Source organism: Melanotaenia boesemani, chromosome 3 (assembly GCF_017639745.1).
Source record: "Melanotaenia boesemani isolate fMelBoe1 chromosome 3, fMelBoe1.pri, whole genome shotgun sequence".
In the NCBI taxonomy this organism is placed as follows: Eukaryota; Metazoa; Chordata; class Actinopteri; order Atheriniformes; family Melanotaeniidae; genus Melanotaenia; species Melanotaenia boesemani.
The window spans coordinates 31,576,618-31,599,344 of NC_055684.1; the positions used below are offsets into that span (position 1 = coordinate 31,576,618).

The following is a 22,727-nucleotide window of genomic DNA, read 5'->3' on the forward strand; positions in this document are numbered from 1 at the left end:
TTTTCAGCAGTCAAAACATACTTTTAATCTCTTTTAGTCACATCAGGAATAAGATTAGTTGAAAACTGTATCATCTGGAAAACATGTTAGTATTTGAAATAATTAACTCATCTCTATCTGTCTACATTCAGTCAAAATCAAGTCATTTCACCTTTTCACTTGCATTTCTAGTATTACACTCTTCTTCATAATAAGCTACTGCTGGCATCATAATGCGCACATCCTGTACAGTATTTATGTCAGAAACACTGGTACAAACAGAACATAAAAATCTCAATTAATCCGATGCTTATCAAAGGAAAACTGAAGCAAAACTCTGTACAGTAAATCTCTGAACAGCAATGAGTAACCCTTTGAGTTTTGTACACACAACCACCTGTACAGATCATACATTAACAATCTGGAAAGTGAAGCACTTTGAAGTTTTTCTTAACATATCTCTTTACATTTATTTATTTATTTTTTAAACAGCCTCCTCCTCCCAGTCACCAATGCTTTTCACATCAACTTACACAAAACATAAATTATGCGCTGAATGACCAATGGGCTTAAAACTCACATTCATTGTCAGAAGGAATAACTGCTGCCATGTTTAATGTTAAGAATTCAATACATCCCTCTTTCAAATAGTAAACTTATTGCAGTTCGTTACTTCTGAGCTATAGCTGCTTAGATAAGCTGTTTGAGGCTGCAGGCGTAGTTCCATTCTTAAATGAGTGGAGAATAAAGTTGACTAATGACTGCACAATGAGTTATGGATCTGAAATAGGTCAGAACATTCCTACTAAATCTGAATGCACAGAAGTCATGTGTAGGCAGGAAAAAATCTGTTTTTGTTTTGGTGAAATCTTTCTAGCATTATGTCTTCACGAGTTTTCATCCCTGATACACATATATCCAAAACCTCATCTGGCTCCAGAAGGGCAGCATCCATCAAAATGTCTATCAGTCCTGCTGGCCTGTCTGCATGTCCAGGAAACTATGAGGGCAAAGCAACAAGCTCACGTACACACTCACATTATACCACACCACATTGCAATTATGACACTGCTCTTCTGGAGGTGCTGTAACTCAAGTTGGTGCTGCCGCTCTTGTGTGAGATCTTAAGTGTCGAGGCAACCGTCAGGCTTGGTGTCATGGCAACAGGGAAGCTGGATGTGGTTGCTGATGCAAAACCAACTGTCGTGGCGACAGAGGGGGGCGGTTCATTAGGGCATCCATGCTGCAGCAGGATGTCGACACACTCCTGGCTGCCAGCACTTTGAGCCAAAGCCAACGCTGTCTGCCCCTGAGCGTCTCGATACCGGACGTCACAGCCATACTTCAGACCGAAACAGAGAGGATAAAAAAGGATTAAACTGTGTAATTATTACATACTTCTCATTTTGAGGAAGGTTTATCATATGTGCTATTAAGGTCAACTTGGACATCAGATGTAATTTAGTGAGCCTTTTATACAGATCACATTCAGCAGTCTGCTGAGTCATCCATTTGAACTACTTTTGTTCTCTCATGAGCAAACGACTCAAGTTATCATTGTGTAATTTATGCATGAATACAACCCTTCGGCTAGTAGTGGAGTACTATTTTATAGTAATTTCATGCCTTGTTTATACCACAGGTGCAACACTATGTCTAGTTTCCAGCATCACAGCTCTTTGATTATATGAATATATTCAAATGTTTCACTGCTATTTAAAAAAAAAAAAAAGCTGTCTAGATCACAGAAGGAAAGAAACACACACCCAAACAAGAAGCTGCGTCATCACCACGTCGGCCTGCTGACAGGCAGCGTGCAGAGCAGAGCCAGGCAGCCGCAGTGCTAAGAGCGACCTGGAGGAGAGCGACAGGCTGAGAGGAGCATTGATGTCCTCCTTAGTACAGTGGGCCAAAAGAAGCAGCAGCTTGGGCAGATTGCGCTCCAGCACTGCCAACAGAAGACGGCATGATAGAGTGATGTCTGGGCCCTCGCCGGGGGTGGGAGGAGGCAACGGCGCCACAAACAGTTTCTGCTCATATTTGGCTCTGATCCACGACTCCCGCTCTTCTCTAGACATGCACAGGAAAACAGGAAAAAGCTGTTTTAATGAGTGAAAAACATTTACAGCTTCTTCTCTTTTACTTTGACAGAGTATTGAAACTTGTTAACAACACAATAAACATACTTATAGAACAAAACGTTTAATCAAAGCAGTGTGTTTCTCTTAAGGGCCACAAGATCTTTACCTTGTAGCATCAGGTGCTGGTTTACGGTGGCCCATTGTGCGTGCCTCCCATATACTGTTGACCATGTGGTTGCCGATGGCACTGAGAACCAGCGTGAGCTCTCTTGGAAGATCGTCAAGGGCCAGTGAGCGTACCCGTGAAAGGTGGGTCCCCAAGTTTCTGTGAATTCCTGAACACTCGATGCATATGAGAGCTCCTAGGTTCAGACTGGCCCATGTTGGATCTTGGAAAGAGACAGTACACACAGCAAACTGGGCTGGTACCTCACTTGATATCATTTGAATCATTATTAAGTGTATTAAACTGAGCAAAATTGTTTGAAAAATTGTTTGTATATTTAAAAATCTGGCAAAATGTTTGTTACTTTATTTGTAATTAATTTCACATCATTCTTACGCCAAATATTTTCCTTTTAAATGTAAATAAATCATTTCAAAGACTGGATTAAGACTGGAATTATAAAAATTAGTCTAAAACCTGAACTTTTGCAGTTCAAATAGATAAATAAAATAATTAAATACACAAATGCATACAAGTATAAATTATTTTAAAGATGTCTGCTGCATTCATGTGCATATTTTTTTAAATTTTGTCTGATCGCTGTAAGAAGACAGCAACATGTAACAACTATACTGCCATGTATATGACAAAAGCTGTTTTTATGTATTTGTATGTCTGTGTAAGCAAGATTTTACAAAAACTACCACAAAGTTTAATGAAACTTGGTGGAAAGATAGAACACACGAAAAAGAGAAGAACCAGTAACATTATGGTTTGAATCCAGATCACTTCTTCTCTTGAAAAGCTATAAAAGTCATTACAAATTCACAGAGAGCTTAGTTTTTACTTACCAGCAGGACAACACATGCAGAGCAGAAAAAAGCATTTATCTTCAAAACATGACAGACACATGAAGCCTGTACAGTAACACAGCATTATAGTCACTGAAGAGGTGAAGTTATTAAAGAGTTTTACTAACTGGGAGCGTCACAGTCCACACAGAAGTTGTTGCCCTTTGCATTGCGGATGGCCTGCAGTGCCACAGCTTCACTCTGGCTGTTCTTGCGATCCTGGGATACACAGACATGAAAAATTTCAATAAACTTTTCACCAATAAACCTCTTATTATTGCTGACAAAGATTTATTTCGATGTCCAAAATAAGACAAAAAACCAACATGTTTTTCTCATAAAATATATATATATATATATATATATATATATATTTTTTTTTTTTTACCATGGTCTGGGTGAATACTCAATACTCGATTTTCATTGGCTGGAGGGTGTCCATTAAAAAGTGATAATGGACACCTATTAAAGAAGTTCCGGTCAAATAGACTTATTGCTGTAAATTATTGCGCTGACTAAACGGTAGTTGGTAACCGTGGCAACAGAAACTCAGACATGGGGCTGCAGACACGCCCGATCAGGGCAGCCTGCAGGCTTATTGAACGATGTAGGAAACTATCTGTGGACTTTGACTGTTTGAAACAAAATGTCGCATCATCCTCTGGACACACACAAGCTGTAAGAGCTGCACCCGCCATCTGAAATGTTTGTGTCACGTAACATTCTGCGGCCGACTAGGCTGCAGGTTCTGTGTCAGAGCCGGTTACCTTGGGAACGCATCACAACGAAATAGTCCACTCAGCCACTTCTTGTGAAAAACTTATGATTTTACAGGTAAAAAACAACATTAACGCATTAATAATTTATTTAATTTTTTTATTTCTTTATTTTTTATTTCTCAATGGACGCTTTGCATTGGACGGTTCACACCTCCGAGTCGTCCATTAATTAATGTTAATAGCCACCTCGTCGGGCATTATCCCTATATATATATATATATATATATATATATATATATATTTATATAACAACTGACATAACAAAAAAGTTATTTAAATAACTGTAAGTAAATCTGATCTGTAAACTGTGCTGAGAGTGTTTTGTTTGCCTTCAGCTGTTTCTTGCCTTGTGTTTGCTGCTCTCACACAGTTGCAGACTGGCTAGGATCTGGCTCTCAATGGCTTGGACCCAGGAGTCCCTCTCCTCCACACTCTGGGCTTCAAAGTGCCATGTCTGGCCGGTACTGGACACAACGAGGAAGTCAAAATTGTCCTCGTCTGAAACAGAATGACATGTACAAAGATTTTTCACTAGGTGTTATTTTGACGTAAATAATTGTTATAGACAGTTTCATCCAACTTTTGTTTATTTTATTAACTAAAATGGTCTTTCTTTTTCCTTTTGCTTTCAGTATACCCAAGAAGACAAAATCACAACTTCAAAACATGTCCCAAATCTTGATTACTTAGTAAAATTTACAAAAAAAAAAGTTCAATTTTGCCACTCTACAGCAGAAATGTTAATGTGACAGAAACAATAGCAGTTTGGCAAGCATTCAGTTTGAAGAACATTGTGGATGTTGGGTATAAATACTAGATGGAATATTACTGTTTAGCATTACCTGTCTTGCTTACGTTTCTTAAGCTACCAAAACTTTTTAGTTTCCACATTTTGCGCTTAGCTGCATGGGAAAAGAGAAAATAACAGAGAAGAGACAAAGAGAGAAGAAAGTAGGAGAGGAGTTTATAAATGTTTTATATATGTTACATATATTCTTCTTGAATATTTCAATCTACTGTTAAGCTAATAATCATTTTAAAGTATTTACAATGAGACTGCAAGTGAATATTATTATTGCCTTTATTATGAAGGAACTGAGTAAATGCTGTTTATTTAAGCACATTTGAAGTTTTTAGTATTTACTATACCATCTGCTTGGCCCAAGGTTGAATCTCCTTTTTGATTCATGCTCTTCTTTCTGCGGTTCTTCTTCCTGTCTGTCAATGGGGATGCAGAACCTACATCTTTGGTAGAAGAAGAGCTGGAGACTCCCTCAACTGTAGAATCTAGCAACAAGAACATATGAAAACTTTTCAAACGATTCAAAACTAGAGTGAAGTCTGAATATATAAAATACTTCAGCTTACTCATCACCTTGAGCATTGCTGGATAGAGTAGAAGGAAACTGCTGCATACCTATGTTACTCCGCAAGAACAGCGCACCACCCAGTCCTTCCATCTCCTCCACTTGCAGCAAGCTACTCGCACTCACTGGAACAGCAGAAATGATAGTTACTATAAATTTAATATCTTAGCTAAACATTACATTTAGAAATTATTTACAAAACAGCAAAAGTGCAAATACATTGGAGAATGAAAAGGATTAATAGTTATGTTTGGTCTTTCCAGCTCAGTGATGCAGTTTTCTTTGGCACCCTCATTGCTGCCAAGATAATAGTGTGAGGATGCTTCTGTTTGGATTTTAAGTAAGCAGAGGTCACTTAGAAACAGATGGAGGTGATGAGGAGCATGTCGAGGTTGACAAATTTGCACAGCGTTCACATGACCTCCCACCAGAACCAAAATCCTGTGCAAGTGGTTGTCTATTACAGTGGGATGGTTTTGTTCAGGCCATATGGTACATTTTGTGAGGAGTTATGTGCACATTGTTTGCGACCTTGTATGGAAAAGACCTTCATAAAAACTTATTGTGTGTTATTATCTGACCTAGTAATGTAATTAGGAGGTCAAATTAACCCACAGTATGGTAAAAGACTCCAATGTGAAGACCATTGCTCATCAGTGCATCTCACACGTGATGCTGCATTTACTTAGGTTCCCAGACTTTACAAAGAACAGGCAGACAGACAAAAATCACTTTGATTGCTTTGAAAACCTGCAGCAAACTATAAGTAATATGACTTGACTTTTACATGCCCTACTCTCTCTTGCAAAGCTTTAAAAAGCCTTTTTTTTTCTTGCAGAAAATTCTTTTGATTTTTAGTGTAGAGAAAGAGCTAGAAGATAGGCCTTAGATCAAAATGCTGTACTGTAAGCTATGATGTATCTTTAACTTCAGTGTTTTCATGGCCACATATATCAGTGTGTTGCCATTCATTTATGTTTGTTTATTCCTATATAGAAAGAAAACAAGTCAGTCTTTTTGTAGTTTAATATTATAGGGCCTGGCTCAGCTACTGCAGAATTCAAAATGTAGAATTCCCAACATCCCGTCAGTTCAATGTACAGTTCAGTCATTACCCTCAGGTCCTAGCACATCTTTAACCCGCCCATTGAGCCCAGCTGGGGGGCCACATGTCGGCACAGCACGAGGAGGTCGCTTTCCTGGCACCTTCACCGTCACTCGCAGCAGGTCCATCTCCTTCCCCGGGGCATTCAGCATGTACTCCTGCCAAACCAAACACCAGCCCCTGCCATCAAACATCATTCGTGCTTTCGGCAGCTTAATGCTTCACAGCATTGTGTCAACACACTGACTCACATTGACACTGGAGTGATAGGACAGTATGCCATCGTTGGACAGCGTGACATACTTCTTCTTCCACTCTTTGTTGAGCGAGTTCCCACTCCGCTTCAGCAAGATGCCCTGATGGAGATAACGAAAACCAAAGAGTGAGAATTTATTGCAGATGCCTCGTGTGTTCGTTTCACACATTTCAGTGGCATAATGACGGCTGGCTGCCAAAAACACCCACCATCTATTCATCAAGCCAGTATGAGTGATCGCAGAACTTCATCATTCCACATGATGAAACTGGCTTCACACATTTTGAAGTATATGTTGGTGCGATGTCCTCAGCTGAGGGTCATCAGATCCACCATATCTGTTTCTGTATCAAGTGCAAATCTGTGTCATACCTGCTTAATGGGAATGTAGCGTCCACTTCCAAAATCACCCTTATAGTCTGCACTCCGTCTGTTTGAGTCACTGCCTCTCCGGCCCTGGAATAAAGAAAGGCAGGAATGGAGTGATAAGGTAAGATTATTATTTATAATCAGAATTAAATTCTACGTCCTTAAAATTCCAAAAATGGCACCACAGTATTGGTATTCTGTTGAAGTAGTTCATTCATTCATTCATTCATTCATTTTTATACCACTTAGTCCAATTCAGGTTGCGGAAGAGCTGGTGCCTATCCCAGCAATTAGCAGGCGAGAGGCAGGGTACACCCTGGACAGGTCGCCAGTCCATTGCAGGGCCAACACAGAGAGACAAACGACTACTCATGCTCACATTCATTCCTAGAGAGAATTTAGAGTGATCAGTTAACCTAACATGCATGTCTTTGGACAGTGGGAGGAAGCCAGAGTACCCGGAGAGAACCCACGCATACACAGAGAACATGCAAACTCCACACAGAAAGGCCACTGTTTGAACCTCCTGCCAGCTGAGGCTCCAACCAGCGGCCTTCATGCTTGTGAGGCCGCAGTACTATCAACCACACTACCGTGCAATAACAATAATAACAATGAATAATTTTACACAAAAATACAAAACAATTAAACAACCATAAACCAAATACTTTTCTTGCTGTGAGGCTGCGGTGCTATCCACCACACCACCGTGCAGCCCTTCATATCATTTATGTTGTTTTTCCTAAAATTTATTTGATATGGCTCAGTGGGTAGAGTGGTCGTCCTGTAACACAAGGGTACTGGTTCGATCCCGGCCTGGAGAACTCATGTCAAGGTGTCCCTGAGCAAGACACCAAACTCCTACTTGCTCCTGATGGGGTTGTGGTTAGCGCCTTGCATGGTAGCTTCCGCCATCAGTGTGTGAATGGGTGAATGTGACGTATATGTAAAGTGCTTTGGATAAAAGAGCCATATATAGTGCTACAGTTCTTAATGAAACAGCACCCCCTCATTTTAGTTTTATGAATAAATGTCTAAATGGGAGGAAAGGGGGAGGAGAAGCTGCCTTATTTAAAGATTCATTCCAGTGTAAAGAGATTTCATTTGCTGATTTTACTTCTTTTGAATCTCTTAGTTTTATTTTAATGGGCATTCCTATTTCCAATCATCTACAGACGTCCAGGACACTGTGTAAATTTTATTGATGAATTTTCTGAATTATTGTCGATTATCTCTACTGATTTTAACCATTTCATCTTAACTGGGGATTTTAACATTCACATAGATAACATGACGGATGGTAAAGTCAAGGAATTTTCTTCCATATTGAACATGTTTGGTTTGTCGCAGCATATAAAAGAACCGACCCACATTCGAGGTCACATTCTGGACCTGGTTATTTCAAAGGGTGTTAATATTTCTTCTGTTGTGGTCACTGACTTGGCCTTGTCTGACCATTTTTGTATTTTGTTTGGTTTACTGATCACTCAGAATGTCCAACCAACCTGCTCCTCATTTAGGAAGAGGTACATTAATCAAAGAACAAGTGTTAAGTTTGTGGAGGCCATAGCTATGTTACCATCAACCAGTGCAGAGTCAGTTGATGGACTCCTGGATCATTTCAATCTGAAAATCTTGAATGTAATGGATGCTGTTGCATCGATAAGAATCAAGAGCACTTTGAGCAAACAGAAAACACCATGGAGAAACACCACTGTGGTAACCAGCCTAAAAAGAGAATGCAGAAAAACTGAGCGGAAATGGCGGAAAAATGAACTTCAAATTCACTATGAGCTGTACAAACAAAGCCTGCGTAACTATAACAATGAGCTGTGCAAGGCCAGAGAGCTGCATTTATCTGAAATGAAAATGAATGAAATCAGGAATGTCAACAATTCTTGCACTGTGTTTGCTATGATTGAAAAACTTACAAATCCTCCTCTACAGATGAGATCAGAGCTCCTTTCCACTGAGAAATGCAACCGATTTGCCAACTTTTTTAGCCAAAAAATTAAAACAGTTAGGCAAAATATTAATTCCACACAGTCACACAAGAAAGCTAGTCTGTCTAAAACCCGGAAATAATTCTGATGTTATGTCGCAATTTAATATGATTGATTTAAAAATCCTACAAGAAACAGTTTGGCATTTGAAATCAACAACATGCACTCTGGACATGTTACCATCCGACTTTTTAAAAACAGTTTTTACCTCAGTAGAAAGTGATCTCCTACTGATTATTAACAGCTCACTGGCATCAGGTATTTTTCCTAAGTCACTAAAGATAGCTGCTATTAAGCCACTCCTAAAGAAAAGGACTCTTGACACCTCTATAATGAACAACTATAGACCTGTCTCTAACCTCTCTTTTATTTCCAAGATAATTGAAAAAGTTGTATTTCACCAGCTTCATGACTTTTTAAATGAAAGTGGAAATCTTGATAAATTTCAGTCCGGCTTCCGACCTCATCACAGCACTGAAACAGCTCTGGTCAAATTGTTAAATGACATTAGGTTGAATACTGATTCTGGTCAAGTATCAGTCCTGGTTCTGTTGGATCTCAGAGCTGCGTTTGACACTGTAGATCACAGAATCCTGTTGCACAGGCTGGAAAAGTGGGTTGGACTTTCTGGAGCGGTCCTTAACTGGTTCAGGTCCTATTTAGAAGGCCAGAGTTATTTTGTTACGATCGGCAGCTATGAATCTGAGCAAGTGGCCATGACTTGTGGAGTCCCCCAGGGGTCAGTGCTTGGACCTCTTCTGTTCAACTTGTATATGTTCCCTCTGGGTCAAATATTACAGAACTATAGCATTAATTATCAAAGTTATGCAGATGATACACAACTTTATGTGTCTCTGTCACCAGATGACTGCAGTCCAATAGACTTATTGTGTCAGTGTCTGGAGCAAATAAACACCTGGATGAGGGAGAATTTCCTACAATTAAATGAAGACAAAACTGAGATTATTCTGTTTGGTAGCAAAGAGAAGAGGGTCAGCATTGGCAAACACCTGGAGACTTGGGCTCTTAAAATCACTGACCAAGTTCGTAACCTTGCAGTGTTGGTAGACTCAGACCTGACTTTCAGCAGTCACATCAAAGCTGTCACTAAGAGGCTTTTTACCAGCTCAGAAACATCAACAGAATTAAAAGTTTAGTCTCCCAGAAAGACCAAGAGAAACTCATCCATGCATTCATCTCAAGTAGGCTGGATTACTGTAATGGTCTTTTAACAGGACTTCCTAAAAAGAGCATTAAACATCTGCAGCTCATCCAAAACGCTGCTGCTAGAGTTTTAACCAGGACTAAGAGATCTGAACACATCACACCAGTTTTAAAATCTTTACACTGGCTTCCAGTCAGTCACACAATAGATTTTAAAACCCTTCTGATTGTTTACAAATCCCAGAATGGTTTAGGCCCAGAATACATCTGTGATATGTTCACAGAATATAAACCTAGCAGAGCTCTTAGATCCAAAGACTCTGGTCAACTAGTCCAGACCAGAGTCCAGACTAAACATGGAGAAGCAGCATTTAGCTGTTATGCTGCAAACAAGTGGAACAAACTGCCAAATGTAGACATTTTTAAATCCAGGTTAAAAACATTTCTTTTCTCATGCGTCTATGCATGAAATCTGCACAGAAACTTTTTAACTTATCTTGCTTTTAATCATTTTAATGTAATTTATTATTTTATTGTGATTATGTGTTGATGCCTTTTACTATTTCTAAATATCTATAATGCCTTTGTTTTATGTAAAGCACTTTGAATTGTCCTGTAAATGAAATGTGCTATACAAATAAACTGCCTTGCCTTGCCTATATATACAGACCATTTACCAAAAAGCACTTTGAATTGTCCTGTAAATGAAATGTGCTATACAAATAAACTGCCTTGCCTTGCCTATATGTACAGACCATTTACCAATAAACATGGCTAATTGAAGAGGCCACATCACAGATGGAGGGAAGGATCAAATCAAAGAAAAAGAAGGAGGAAGTTTAAATCATTTCTTACTTCGATAGCTGGGGGAAATTTTACATCATTAGCAAATGGCCAGTCACAGAATGTTGATGAAGACACAGCAGGGATATCAGAAATGCACAGTAATGTGTTTCTTTGTGTTTCACTGCAGGTGAATGTATATATATATATATATATATATATATATATATATATATATATATATATATATATATATATACACATGTATATATATGGGCCATAATGCAGGATTGCTGAAACGAAGTGAGCCCCTCCCGCTCTCTCTCTCTGTCTCTCTGTGTCTCTCTCTCATCGTGTTCCCTCCATTGCGGAGCTGCGGGCCCCTCCCACATCATTCTTGCTGTCACCTGACTGCCGCTGGGTCTCTCGCCTCTCTGTCTCATCCTCTCTGATGGAGCTACCAAACCAAACCAAACCGTTTCTATCAAAGATAACTTGTTGTTTCAGGCTTTTATAAAAGTTAACTTTAGAGCTGGCCAGTCAGGTTATTACCAGGCTGGTAAACGTTGACTGTGCAGTTTCTTACCTTACTCTACGTTGACTTTACTAGTTCCAGCTTCACTGTTATCACTTTTTAGTTATTCATTTTTTTATTTGTTTGTTTAGAAAATCTATAAGACCTCTATTTTCTTCTTATCTTTTCTTCCCTTTTCTGAGCTTCGGACCTGGGCTGACATTCATGGTAATCTCTCTGAATATTTCAACCAGTTCTTTCTCTCTGCTAGACTGCCAACCTTTTTTTAATGGCCTTTTTTTTTAACGTTAGCCTATAATGCTGCTTATTTCACTTTTAGGATCAGTGAAGTATTACTTTATTCATTTCAAAGGAAAGTATCTATTGACTATAAAGGCTGCCACTGGATCAGATCATTACATGAGCTGACCCATAAATTTACCATTGCAGTTTGCTCTTATCATGCTCAGCACCAGACACAGCAGGCAGCTGTTTTTATTTAAACAAACAAAAAAAAGGATCTGATAAACTCACTAACAGGCTACATGCCCAGCATGAAATGACATTCTCACAAAATGATAAAATTACATGTAAAAACACGCTGCATTTAGAAGCAAAAAGGCCAGAAATCTATCAGAGTAGATGATACAGACCAAAACAGAGTTAAAGTTAAAGTGAATATCTGAGCTACATTCCTTAGCTTGGCCCAAACATGAATTTAAATAAATGCTAATCTGAACAATTTGCTGGATTTATGGGTTGGCCATGAATGCAAAATACCATTTACTGCACAAAACTCTGTAAGTAACAGCGTAATAATAATAAAAAAAAAATAGAGTAACTAAATGAGTATAAAACAAATATTGGTTAAACTCACAAATTTTGCAATATACTGTATATTTTCCATCCATCCATCAATCCATTTTATATACCACCTAGGTCACGAGGAAGCTGGAGCCTATTCCTACAATTAAGAGGCAAGAAGCAGGGTACACCCTATCGCAGAGCCAGCACAGAGAAACAAACAACCACTCACACTCTCTTCTTAGGGAGAATTTAGACCAATTAACCTAACATGCTTGTCTTTGGACAGTGGGAGGAAACCGGAATAGCAATAAAAACAAGTAATAACAACAAGGATGAAGAATAAATTAAGAAAATGTAAAAAGGTGTTAGTGCAGAGCTGGAGTTTGCAGTAGACTTACAGCAAATCTGGGGGTGCGCCTTCGGACGCTGCGGGCTGATCCGGTTGCAGCACTGTCCTGTTTCTCCCCTCTCAATGTTCTGCCAATCTCTTTATGGCAGATCACAGGAGTGGAAGGAAGTGAAGAGGAGTAATCACTGCTCTGACCACCATTACTGGCCTACAGAGAGGAGAGAGCCGGAGCAGAAGAGGGAGAGAGGGTGATGGTGTGATAACAGAGCAGCAGGAGCAGATAAGTCTGGTACAACAGAATGTTGAAAACTAGAAAACCTAAAATACTCTCAGTAACAGAAGATAAATGGAACAATGGATAGCGTGAAGCAGGTGGTCTGAAGTTTTACCTGCCCTGGAAAGATACCCGACACTGGGGTGGAGCCTCCAGAGTGACTGGGTGAGTTGGGAAGAGATTTGCAAGAAGCCAGTAAAGCAGCTTGCTTCTTGGCTGCCATGATCTTCTGAGCAGCTTTGAAGAACAACAACAACAACAAAAAATTGCATTTACCTTAAAAAATACACATAATTCAGATTTGTGCATCATCTGCAGCACTATCCTTCATTTTATCATATGGCTATGACAGGGACACTCACCATCATTGAAGACCCTGTTGACATTGAGACCATATGTCGCACAGGTTTCATAATATGTGCAGCGTCGCACATCTGAGCAGAGCTGTCTGGCCTTGGCATCATCTATTACCCTTGGATTGGTGCTGCTGATCTTATCTATAAAAAACACAAACCACTTAACTACAAAACAAGTTCCTGTATGCAAACATTTGAATAGAAGCGCATGTTGGGTGTGAGTCTTACCCTGAGTGCCAACAACTACAAAGGGTATCTCAGTGACAGGCCGATGCATAGCAAGCTGGTGATAGATTTTGTAAACATCCTGGAAACTGGCATCATTTTCCAAGCTAAAGACTAAAATGACAGCATCTACCCAGCTTGCAAACTAAAGAAAAAGAAGAAGGAAAATAGCATTTAAAATGAATAAGAAAAGACTTAGAATAATTTTAGCTGTTTATCTCAGTCTCAATCCCACCTGGGCCCCTGGGAGCTCTGTCTCTTCTCTTATAACAAGCAGGTGACTCTGTCCATCCACCAGCACATCCTTGATGTACTGACGTCCTGTTAAACATGACAGTTTAGAAATCCCAGGTAAAACTAACCAGTATGGTCCTACATCAACTACATAGAGTGTATCCATTAATGATTATACACATGCATGAAAAGTGAAAATGTCTGCACTGAGAGGATCACCGAAAAACACAATAAGAAACTGCAGGAAATGAGGAGAAGTTAAACAAACCCTCTGCATTCTCAAGTGGCAAGTAGCTTCCTGTTAAGTGTCTGTGGACAAGTGCAGACTTCCCACTGCAGAGACCTCCCAAGACACCCTAAAAATGAAGCAAACAGACACAAACACATGCATCATTTATTCAGCAATAAATCCAACTCAGAGGTTGTTAGCCCTTATGTATGTCCTGTTGCTTACCAGGTGAAGTTCTTGCACAGTTTGACTCATTGTCCATTCTTGACTGCTGGTGCATGCAGCTGAAGAAAAACAGAGACAGCAATAGGAAAAAAAAGAAAGGGAGATTCATTAATGACAGAAAAAAGTAGAAAAGAAGCACAGGACATCTACAAAATGATGGATGAGTAGCTTCATTGATTGCAAGAGGCTGGACACAAACCAATAATGGGACAATGTAGGAGTTACTGGAAGTTGTACTTTGTACTGCTGTACTTGCCCACATCCTTTTCTAAACAGTAAACATACAGATCAAATTACAGCTGATCTACTAATCTCACTGAAAGGAGTATGGCAAGAAATGTCAAACTAGAATTATCGCTTCAGGGTCTAAAAATTTTGTGTTGTCACAGAACCTTGATGTTTGATCCTGTTATCAGTTCCAAAATGGACATTTTTGGCAGATGTAATCAATAACCCTCAAGGCTTTCCTGATATAGCACTTTCACAAGAACAGTATAGATGAGAAGTCAAGAGAGAGAGATGAGAAGATTTTGACGCTTGAGCACTAAAGTCTGAGTTCATTTTTGAGTCCATATGAATGTTTGTGGCAGATAGTTTACAGATAAATAAACTTAAAAGACTCTGCTGCTGGGGGGGGGGGTCAAACAGGGAGCTTCAAATTTAAGCTAAGCTAACCAAAATTCTGTAAAATGGGCAAAGATAAAACTAAAACTAAAGTTCTTGGCAGAGAAAACTCTCTCCCAGATGTTATATAGAGGTATTGCTGATGGCCTGTTTGTCTGTGGACTCAGCACAACAAGGAGTCAGAGGGTCTAAATGTCCCTCAAGGTTCAGGGAGGCTGCAATTCCCTGCACCATGAGTTGCAAAAAAGAAAAAAGTCAGTACAAATGTGTATATTTGCATGTGTTAAAGAGCATGCAAAATATCAGTCTGCATTAATGATATTAAGCCCACCACTTTTTTTTTTTTACCCATATCATTTAAAAAAGTTGTTTTTTTTCTTTTTTTCCTCATTGAAGACTGAAAGCAAAGGGAATTATAAAGTTGTGGAAAAACATTATTGCAGTTTGCTTCATTTGGGGAATTTTATATAAGTAGCTGTCAGCTGAAACAAGACTTTGTTGCTTGGTGCTCTGTTGTATCCAGAGGAAATAAAAACTGACTCAAAAGGATACTCTGCGCCAGGAATTTGAAGAATCTAAATACAATTTCAGCACAGTGGTTGCTCATTTAGCAAGTGCATGGAGATGTCAAAATAGATGTTATTTTTAGATGTTTTTATGTTTGTCGCTGTCTTTATAAGAGTGCACCATCTGAGCAATCTTGTAGCAGAGTTTGTAGAATAATTGTCTAAAAAAAGAAATCGACAAAAAACGCAGAGTTACTGCATGCTCATTTTTCTTCTTAGAAAAATCTTCAGGGCTGACCCACAGAGCAAATGTGTTTTAAAGATGAGCTTCAAAAGATCAGTAGAGAGATTTGAGTTAGATTTATATGGAACTTCGCTGGGCTAAGGCCAATATCCACCTCACCAGGGATGAGCTTATTCCTCTGTCAGGTCTTTATAGCCTTTAAATTACATCAATAACCACATATTAACTGGGTTATAAAACAACCTAAATGCTTTCTTTTAATTTAAGAAGTGTTCAGTGTTTCTACATTGAAAAAAATGTTTCATAAATTCTTTTGCAATTGACGTTTTACTTTTGTTACATTATTATTTATTTACCAAATGGCTGAAATGAGCAAATGAGCCATGTGTGTGCTAGATAAATGACTCTCTGAGATGTTATGAAAATAAATTAAGGTCTGATATATGTCTAAATTGTTTACCGTGTTTAGTACAACTCCATTTTATGGTGTAATTTTAGCACTCAGCACAATAAGTAGATGCTCTATCACATCTGATGATAACAGACAAAAATGCAGAGAGAAAATTATGTGACAAAACAGTCACATTGAGCCACAGTTAAAGAGCAACTCTTAAGATTTATCATAGTGCCTTTTTTTTATTACTGTCGCATACTCTTTAATTCAGTTCCGAGGTTGCAGACATTTCTATTCTAATTTCTGCAAAATATAAATCATGACTCACTTACTCAGATTTTTAGCTTTAACTATTTTCTTTAAAGAACAAAAAGATTAATCTAGGAACATATGATGAATTACACTCAATGGTTTTAGGGTATGGGAGTGTCAGAGTCTTTAACCAAAATGTAGAAAAATACAGATTTACCCAGTGGTGACAAGAAACAGAAACATTATTCCACAAAACTAAATCTTAACCTGTTTTTATTAAGCTCTCTACACTGCTATCAGTATTGATTTACACCTCTTAAAATGATACTGCTTTAACCTTTTTAAAGCCATTTTAATGATTTTTCTCAGTTTTTTTTTTCTGGACCTGTTGTCTTGCTCTACATCCTCTTTCGAACTCCCCTGAGTTTATTTTCTTTTTTATTTGTCAGGGACGACGTACAAAAACATACACAGGGTAACTGTAGTCCCTACAGTTGGATTCAAGTGAGGCAACAAGTTAACTTTCTTCATCATTTTTCTTCTGTGTTCTCTGTCTGGACTGTAATCATGCTGGAATATCCTCCCTCTGTCGAGCCTCTGAAAACTCTGGGTAAAGGTGCTAGCATGTGTTTTTGTTATATGCATTGCACTCACACAGAGGGTGCCATGTTAAATTGTTGTCCCCCCTGGAGATACTGTGGATCTTTTTCACTCTCATGCAGCCCCTTATAAACACACTCACACTAACACACTTCAGCGGCACAACAATATAGTACACCTAGTTAGAGTTAGGCTTGATATGCTGGACAAATCTCCATTTAGCTACTTTTAACCTTTAAGCAGCATAAGGTGGGATTCAGGTGGACATGATGCTTTAACATTCAGAGGTGGGTGAACTTCATACTCAGACATGTTGCAACAAGTTAGTCACCGGATCAGGTAAATAAGTAGTTAGGTTATTTTAATGATGCCTCCATTGCTGTTTTAAAAAATTAAACTTTTCTCAAGCACAAACTTTCCCTTCAATGACCCACTATGCACGATGTCACCCTATTCAAAGCAAATCCTGCTTAAATGTTACTCCCACTGATTCAGCTTTTACAGATACTTAAAATTCCATCCATAACCCCTGTCCTAAATCTGAAGCATTAGTCCATCTTTTTTTAATATTTTTTTTATGTAATTGGCTAATTTTGGTAGCAGAGTGCTGTCTGTGGCGTCGGACACTGAGACTCTGATTAGTTGCTGTGGCTGATTAATAATTATGGCTTTATGTCTTGCGAGTGCTGCTGCAGCTCAGCCTCCACTGATTTTACTTTATCCCAAACAGTCTTTGTAATGTCTAATAATCAGACATTTAACTTCCTCTAGTGAGTCTTTTCCATGTGGAATCATAGTGCAAAAACCAGTACAAATGTGTATGGGCTCACAGACCATTTTAGAAGCACATTGATAGATTTAGATTAATGGGAAATCACTGGGGTAGCAACATTTTTTCAGACATCATACACATCTGTAAATAAGCTGACGTTGACAAAAACACTCAAACACAAGCACATTCTGCATGAACATCATGAAAGAGCTTACACTGATGTAGAAACCATTTCACCAGAGACGACACAGATACAGTTTGTGTAGACACACTGCAAAGCTGTCGGGTCACGATGTGCTGGGCGGAGCTGTGGCACCAGCCTGGCTCTCTGGGGGGATACGGACTCCAACTTTAACCCCCACCTCTCTCCCTTATCCCCATCTTTGGGCAATCCCCACATCCAGATCGCCTCCATCAAGAGCGTCACACCACAGACCAAACAGCATCTCTCACGGCTTGCTGTTGCTATGGCAACTCCATTTTCCAGAAGCCTCCAGCTCGGGTCTCTATACAATAAATGGTCTCTCATGGATACAGCGATTTGTGTGAGAAGAATCAAGACACGATGTCCATCTGTGCACACATGACGCTGTGTCACATTTTGTCAGCGGCAACCAGTAATTTCCGAATTAAATCAGATCCATCATTAGATTGCTGACATTACAGACCATCATCACGGGCTCGTAACATAACCCTGGCTATGCTGCTCACAAACATTTAAACACACTGACAAATGAATAGGCTCCATTTGAAGGCTGATTAACTCCATGCACATATTAGGAAGTAGAAGGTTCCTCCTTCCTTCATCCTGTGATGAACACAGCTCTGTGTATCCCCAACCTTAATTATTCATGTCCCACTTACTCCTGACAAATTATTCAGAGCTTACTCCAATCCTATACTCTCTGTCAAAGATCATCTTCAGTAAAACATTCTGAAATTAGGGTTTAATTATATTAATAGTGATTAAAAATTCACCAAGTTGCATGATTTCTTTTGTTTCAGCATTAATTTGTCATGAGTGTTGTTGCAGTCTTCAACAATGCTAAACTAGTTTCTTTTTTTTGTCAGGGTGTGTGTACTTCTTCAAATAGATATTCAAATCACAATGAACATAAAGGCAAAAATACAGAGAAATATCACAGTAGTGAGGATTTGGCAGAATTTATGGTTACAAAAAAAGATACTTGAAAACACTGTTTTCAGCATTATTTTTGTTGGATTGCTTATTAACTCAGAGGGACCTAATATCTACCACATTGTAGACCTGGAGGATCATACAGACCCAGCTTCTGTTTTCAGAGGTTTAATAACCTTAATATGTAGATATATCTTTCAGATACATGACTTCAAATTATTTTCATCATCAATTTTCTTACTGTTGCTGCCATGAGTAATTGACTGTTTAGTGAATAAAATATCACAAAATAGAGAAAATTGCCCATGACAGTTGTTCCTAAAGCTTAAAGATATAATAACCAAAACTCTTTTTGCACAGATATCATTGGGCTGGCTATAAATCAAAAGCAAGCCAAGAAAAACAAACAAACAAACAAAAAAACTGAGTTCCTGGTATTTTTACTTATTAAGTGATTTAATTGATAAGCAAACCAATTAGCTCAAATTCATTCAAGAATTTTTTGCCATCTGCAAATAGGTTTTACTTTACATTGTAAATTGCATTATATGTTGCACTGTAAAAAAAATCACTCAACCTCAAAAGCATACATTGCAAACCTACACTGATCTCACAGACAGTTCTGATTTATGACACCTTTCTGCAGCTCTAAATGGAGGAACGCTGTGGGTTTCTTCTTTCTCTTTAGGCCTGTGTTACATCTCGAAGGAGCCTCATTTTATTAGATTTGATTGTGATTACATCTTCAACAAATGCAGTTACCTAAAGTTATTATGAAACCCTTACACATGATGTTTCAGACAAACTGAGAGCTCAGGGCAGTAATCAAAAAACAGAATTGTTTTAGAAAAGGTTAGAGGTTGAAGATTAAACTGTGATGTCCATTCAGGTTATTAACTTTTATCTATCACCAACACTGATACTGTTCACTCAGAAAGCTTTCAGTTACCACATGTAACAAACAATTTAATCTTGGGAAATTACAGCTAACAGATTAGTGGAAAAGCCTAATTTAATCCGTTATGCATTCATTGATGAACTCTTTCCTTATAACTGAATATCTTAAATGTGGAAATGAAACTTAATTACCCAAAACACAATTTATTTTGATAATTTAATCTATTTTACGAGCTTCACACCTAACATTTTTTCTTTTTCTTAAAGTCCATCCAGCTGTAGAGAGAGCAAAGTAAATTATAAATTTCTTATCCTAATTATCCTTTTAATCTCTTTATTTTAACCCACTTGTTGGTAAATCAAATCAACAAATTTGGTCATATTTTCTACCACTCTTGTCTGGGAAAATATGAAAAGATGTTAGTCTTCTTTATTTTGCTGGGTATTTTCAACACAAAACAATGCCTGAGTCAGAAGACAAACAGTCATTTTGTGTAGAGTTATATGATAAGACCTGTTGGTAATGTTAACTTTTGTGTGCATGCATAATACATGCGGTGATCTTACCTTCTTCCTCGCTGGAGCCTCTTTCCACAGCTGGATAAAGAGGAGGTGGAGTGCTGACACTGGGTGGCCCAGCTGTACTTTTGGTAAAAATTCCACTAATGAACTTGAGCATCTTGCGATCACGAGGTGGAGCTCGCTGGATTGTTCCTCCTTGGCCCTCCTTTCCCTTCTTCAGGTCCTCAGAGAGGGAGTGCAGGTCACTGTTGTCAAGAGTACGACTTGTACCTTTTCTCTGAGGCCTGGGCACATCCGGAGTAGGATGTGCAGGTAAAGACACACAAACTGCCTTATATCTCTCCCCCTGAGGGCTGTCCCGGGTCATTACGCCTGAAAATCCTCCGCTCATTGGAGCTCCGGGTCGAATGAGGGTGCCTCTGCCATCGCTGTCAGCCCAGGATGCTCTGTAAGGCCCCAGAGTTGTAGCTGCCATTAAGGGGGACTGATCCCCTATACGGTTATCCCTTCTCTCCAAAGTCTTAGCAGAGTGATACAAGCTTGTGTTGGCCTCTCTGAGCTCCCTCCGGCTTGTACAGTTACCTCCTGCATGTACCCTCATCACAACTTCTGGAGGCTGGCTGGTCTGTAGTGGGACAGAAAATGGGAGGCTGCAACGTGATCGACTGTTCAAGTCTGCTCCATTTTCACCCTTTAGGAACAGCATGGGAGGCTCACGGTAGAGCTCTGTTTTAGGGCGCATGGCATCAGAGCGAGGTCCCTCTCTGCGCACTGTCCCCTCTGATGCAGCTCCTGCATACACTTTGACCATTTGCCTGACAGGTGGGTGTACAAAAGAAGTGTCTTTGCTCCTGCCAAATAAAGCATTGTCTTTTTGGGGTGCATGTGTCTCTCTCCTCTCTGGCTTAGCTCTGTTCTCAGTTGGGCTGCCATATTTTACATGCACCTGTTCCACTTCCTCTTCCACCTGTGTGTTTTCTTTTTCTGCTACTTTCACACATAAAGGTCCCTCCTCCTTTTCGGGGGCAATGCTCACGTCCACCTTCTCCTCCTCCTCCTCCTTCTTAGGGCTCCCATCCCCCTGTGAAAGGGCCTCAGTCTGGTTCTCTGCAACATCCTCTGGCACAGCCTCAACCTTCACCAGAGTGAGAGAGATGAGGTAGGTGGTGCGTTTCTGTGAGTTACCCGCTTTACTCATTGATACAGAGGACCTCAGGACGGTGGCACCTGCTCTCTGGCCTCACCAGACCTGCACACCTTAGTCATGGCAACCATGGCAGGACTGAAGCAAAGGAAACACAAAATCTACAATTAAGATCAAACACATACATTAAACCAAACCATCTATTTGATATCAGGTTACCGGACTTGACAATAATCCCATCATTATTTTAAAAGGCTTATAAAAGCCTCAGGTCAGTTAAAAATTAAGGAAACACTGAATTGCAAATTTTCAGAATATATTCAAAGAGCTGCCCGAGTGGTTAAACAAGTCTAGACTGTTTTTAAAAGCCTCCATTAATCCTCTTCAATGCACACAGCTACTACTGGTGTCTTCCTTGATTCATTCATAATCCTCCTCTCTTTGCTTTCTTTGTGTAACTCATTAATTTGATATAAATCTGATATGCAGACACAGACAGATATAAAAAGACATTTGTTTCCAAAGACTACATGTCTGTGCCACAGATTTCAGCCTGGAATTATGCAACAGTCAATACCTTCGGTTGATCCATTTCTTGACCAAGATTACATGAATGCAGGTTAAATATTGTCACCTTACTACAGTATGTGTCTCTGCTTCTTGATCATACCTTCTTTTTTTTCTGAAGAATATCCATTACTAGCTCCATGTACATCTGATCTGATGAAGAATTTATCCTGCCATCAGATTACCATTCATATCAAATGGCATATCAAAGAAGGATGACAAAAATAGCTCCAGATGATGAGCCTTAGATGAAAACAGGTGAAAAAGAGGAAAAAATTAAAATCATTCACTTGTCACGAAGCGTCTGGCAACTGAAGACTCCGTTCGACAATGTCATGCATGAAATTATATGAACGGTGAGAGGGTCACTGAGAGATGCTCAAAAACATCTGTTGTTATGTCTGCAGAAAAAAAGAAAAAGAAAAGGAGATTAAGTAGCCGGATTTACGCAACCTAAGCGATGCTTTCTTGTGCCAGTATCCTTCCTCTGGAGAACAGCTCCTCTCGGTCACTGCATCCTCTCCTCCGAGAGCCTCATCCAATTAGCAAGTCAATAAAATGTGTCTGTGAGGCAGAGGAAGCCCACCAGCTCTCCAAACCCAGCCCCTCCTCCTTTTTTCCCTCCTCTTCTTCTTGCTGCCACTGAGCCTTGCAGCTCTCCGCTACCCTGCCGTTAGCCTGCCGCACAACCAGCTTCACACAGGATGCAGCTCCAGTAATCAGGCTGGGAGTGAGTGGGTTGCTGTGAGGTGGCAGCGGTGGTGGTCCTCGCTCATGTTGATCAGATTTTTATCTGTGCCGACACAACAAAAGAGACGAGAGGGAGGAGGGAAAAAAAACCTCAGCTATGCTCCTGCCAGTGCATCTGTTCTGTCTCCAGCTCTTTCTCTCCACTCTAGGTTGCTCTTGCTTTCTCTCTCTGCCTCACTACATATCCCCTCTGAACAGAAA

At 39.5% G+C, this 22,727-nt stretch overlaps 1 protein-coding gene across 3 annotated transcripts in view; it reads right to left on the reverse strand.

The window, feature by feature from the left end:
• LOC121636697 (arf-GAP with GTPase, ANK repeat and PH domain-containing protein 2-like) overlaps window positions 1–22,727 on the reverse strand; it is a 27,011-nt gene continuing 4,284 nt past the window's right edge. The window contains exons 1-20 of one of the 3 annotated variants that reach the window (XM_041980439.1): window positions 21,880–22,639; window positions 20,111–21,347; window positions 14,117–14,175; window positions 13,931–14,018; window positions 13,664–13,749; window positions 13,432–13,573; window positions 13,210–13,344; window positions 12,963–13,084; window positions 12,623–12,781; window positions 6,957–7,040; window positions 6,580–6,684; window positions 6,339–6,486; window positions 5,232–5,348; window positions 5,006–5,143; window positions 4,699–4,758; window positions 4,203–4,354; window positions 3,206–3,296; window positions 2,227–2,449; window positions 1,746–2,049; window positions 1–1,321 (exon numbers count right to left, since the gene is read on the reverse strand). In XM_041980439.1, the coding sequence (XP_041836373.1) occupies window positions 1,040–1,321; window positions 1,746–2,049; window positions 2,227–2,449; window positions 3,206–3,296; window positions 4,203–4,354; window positions 4,699–4,758; window positions 5,006–5,143; window positions 5,232–5,348; window positions 6,339–6,486; window positions 6,580–6,684; window positions 6,957–7,040; window positions 12,623–12,781; window positions 12,963–13,084; window positions 13,210–13,344; window positions 13,432–13,573; window positions 13,664–13,749; window positions 13,931–14,018; window positions 14,117–14,175; window positions 20,111–21,263 (3,648 nt within the window). In that variant the 5' untranslated portion in view covers window positions 21,264–21,347; window positions 21,880–22,639 and the 3' untranslated portion in view covers window positions 1–1,039. Of the gene's footprint in view, window positions 1,322–1,745; window positions 2,050–2,226; window positions 2,450–3,205; window positions 3,297–4,202; window positions 4,355–4,698; window positions 4,759–5,005; window positions 5,144–5,231; window positions 5,349–6,338; window positions 6,487–6,579; window positions 6,685–6,956; window positions 7,041–12,622; window positions 12,782–12,962; window positions 13,085–13,209; window positions 13,345–13,431; window positions 13,574–13,663; window positions 13,750–13,930; window positions 14,019–14,116; window positions 14,176–19,282; window positions 19,287–20,110; window positions 21,348–21,879; window positions 22,640–22,727 lie in introns of those variants that run through there. The other 2 variants (XM_041980440.1, XM_041980441.1) reach the window with 2 other exon arrangements.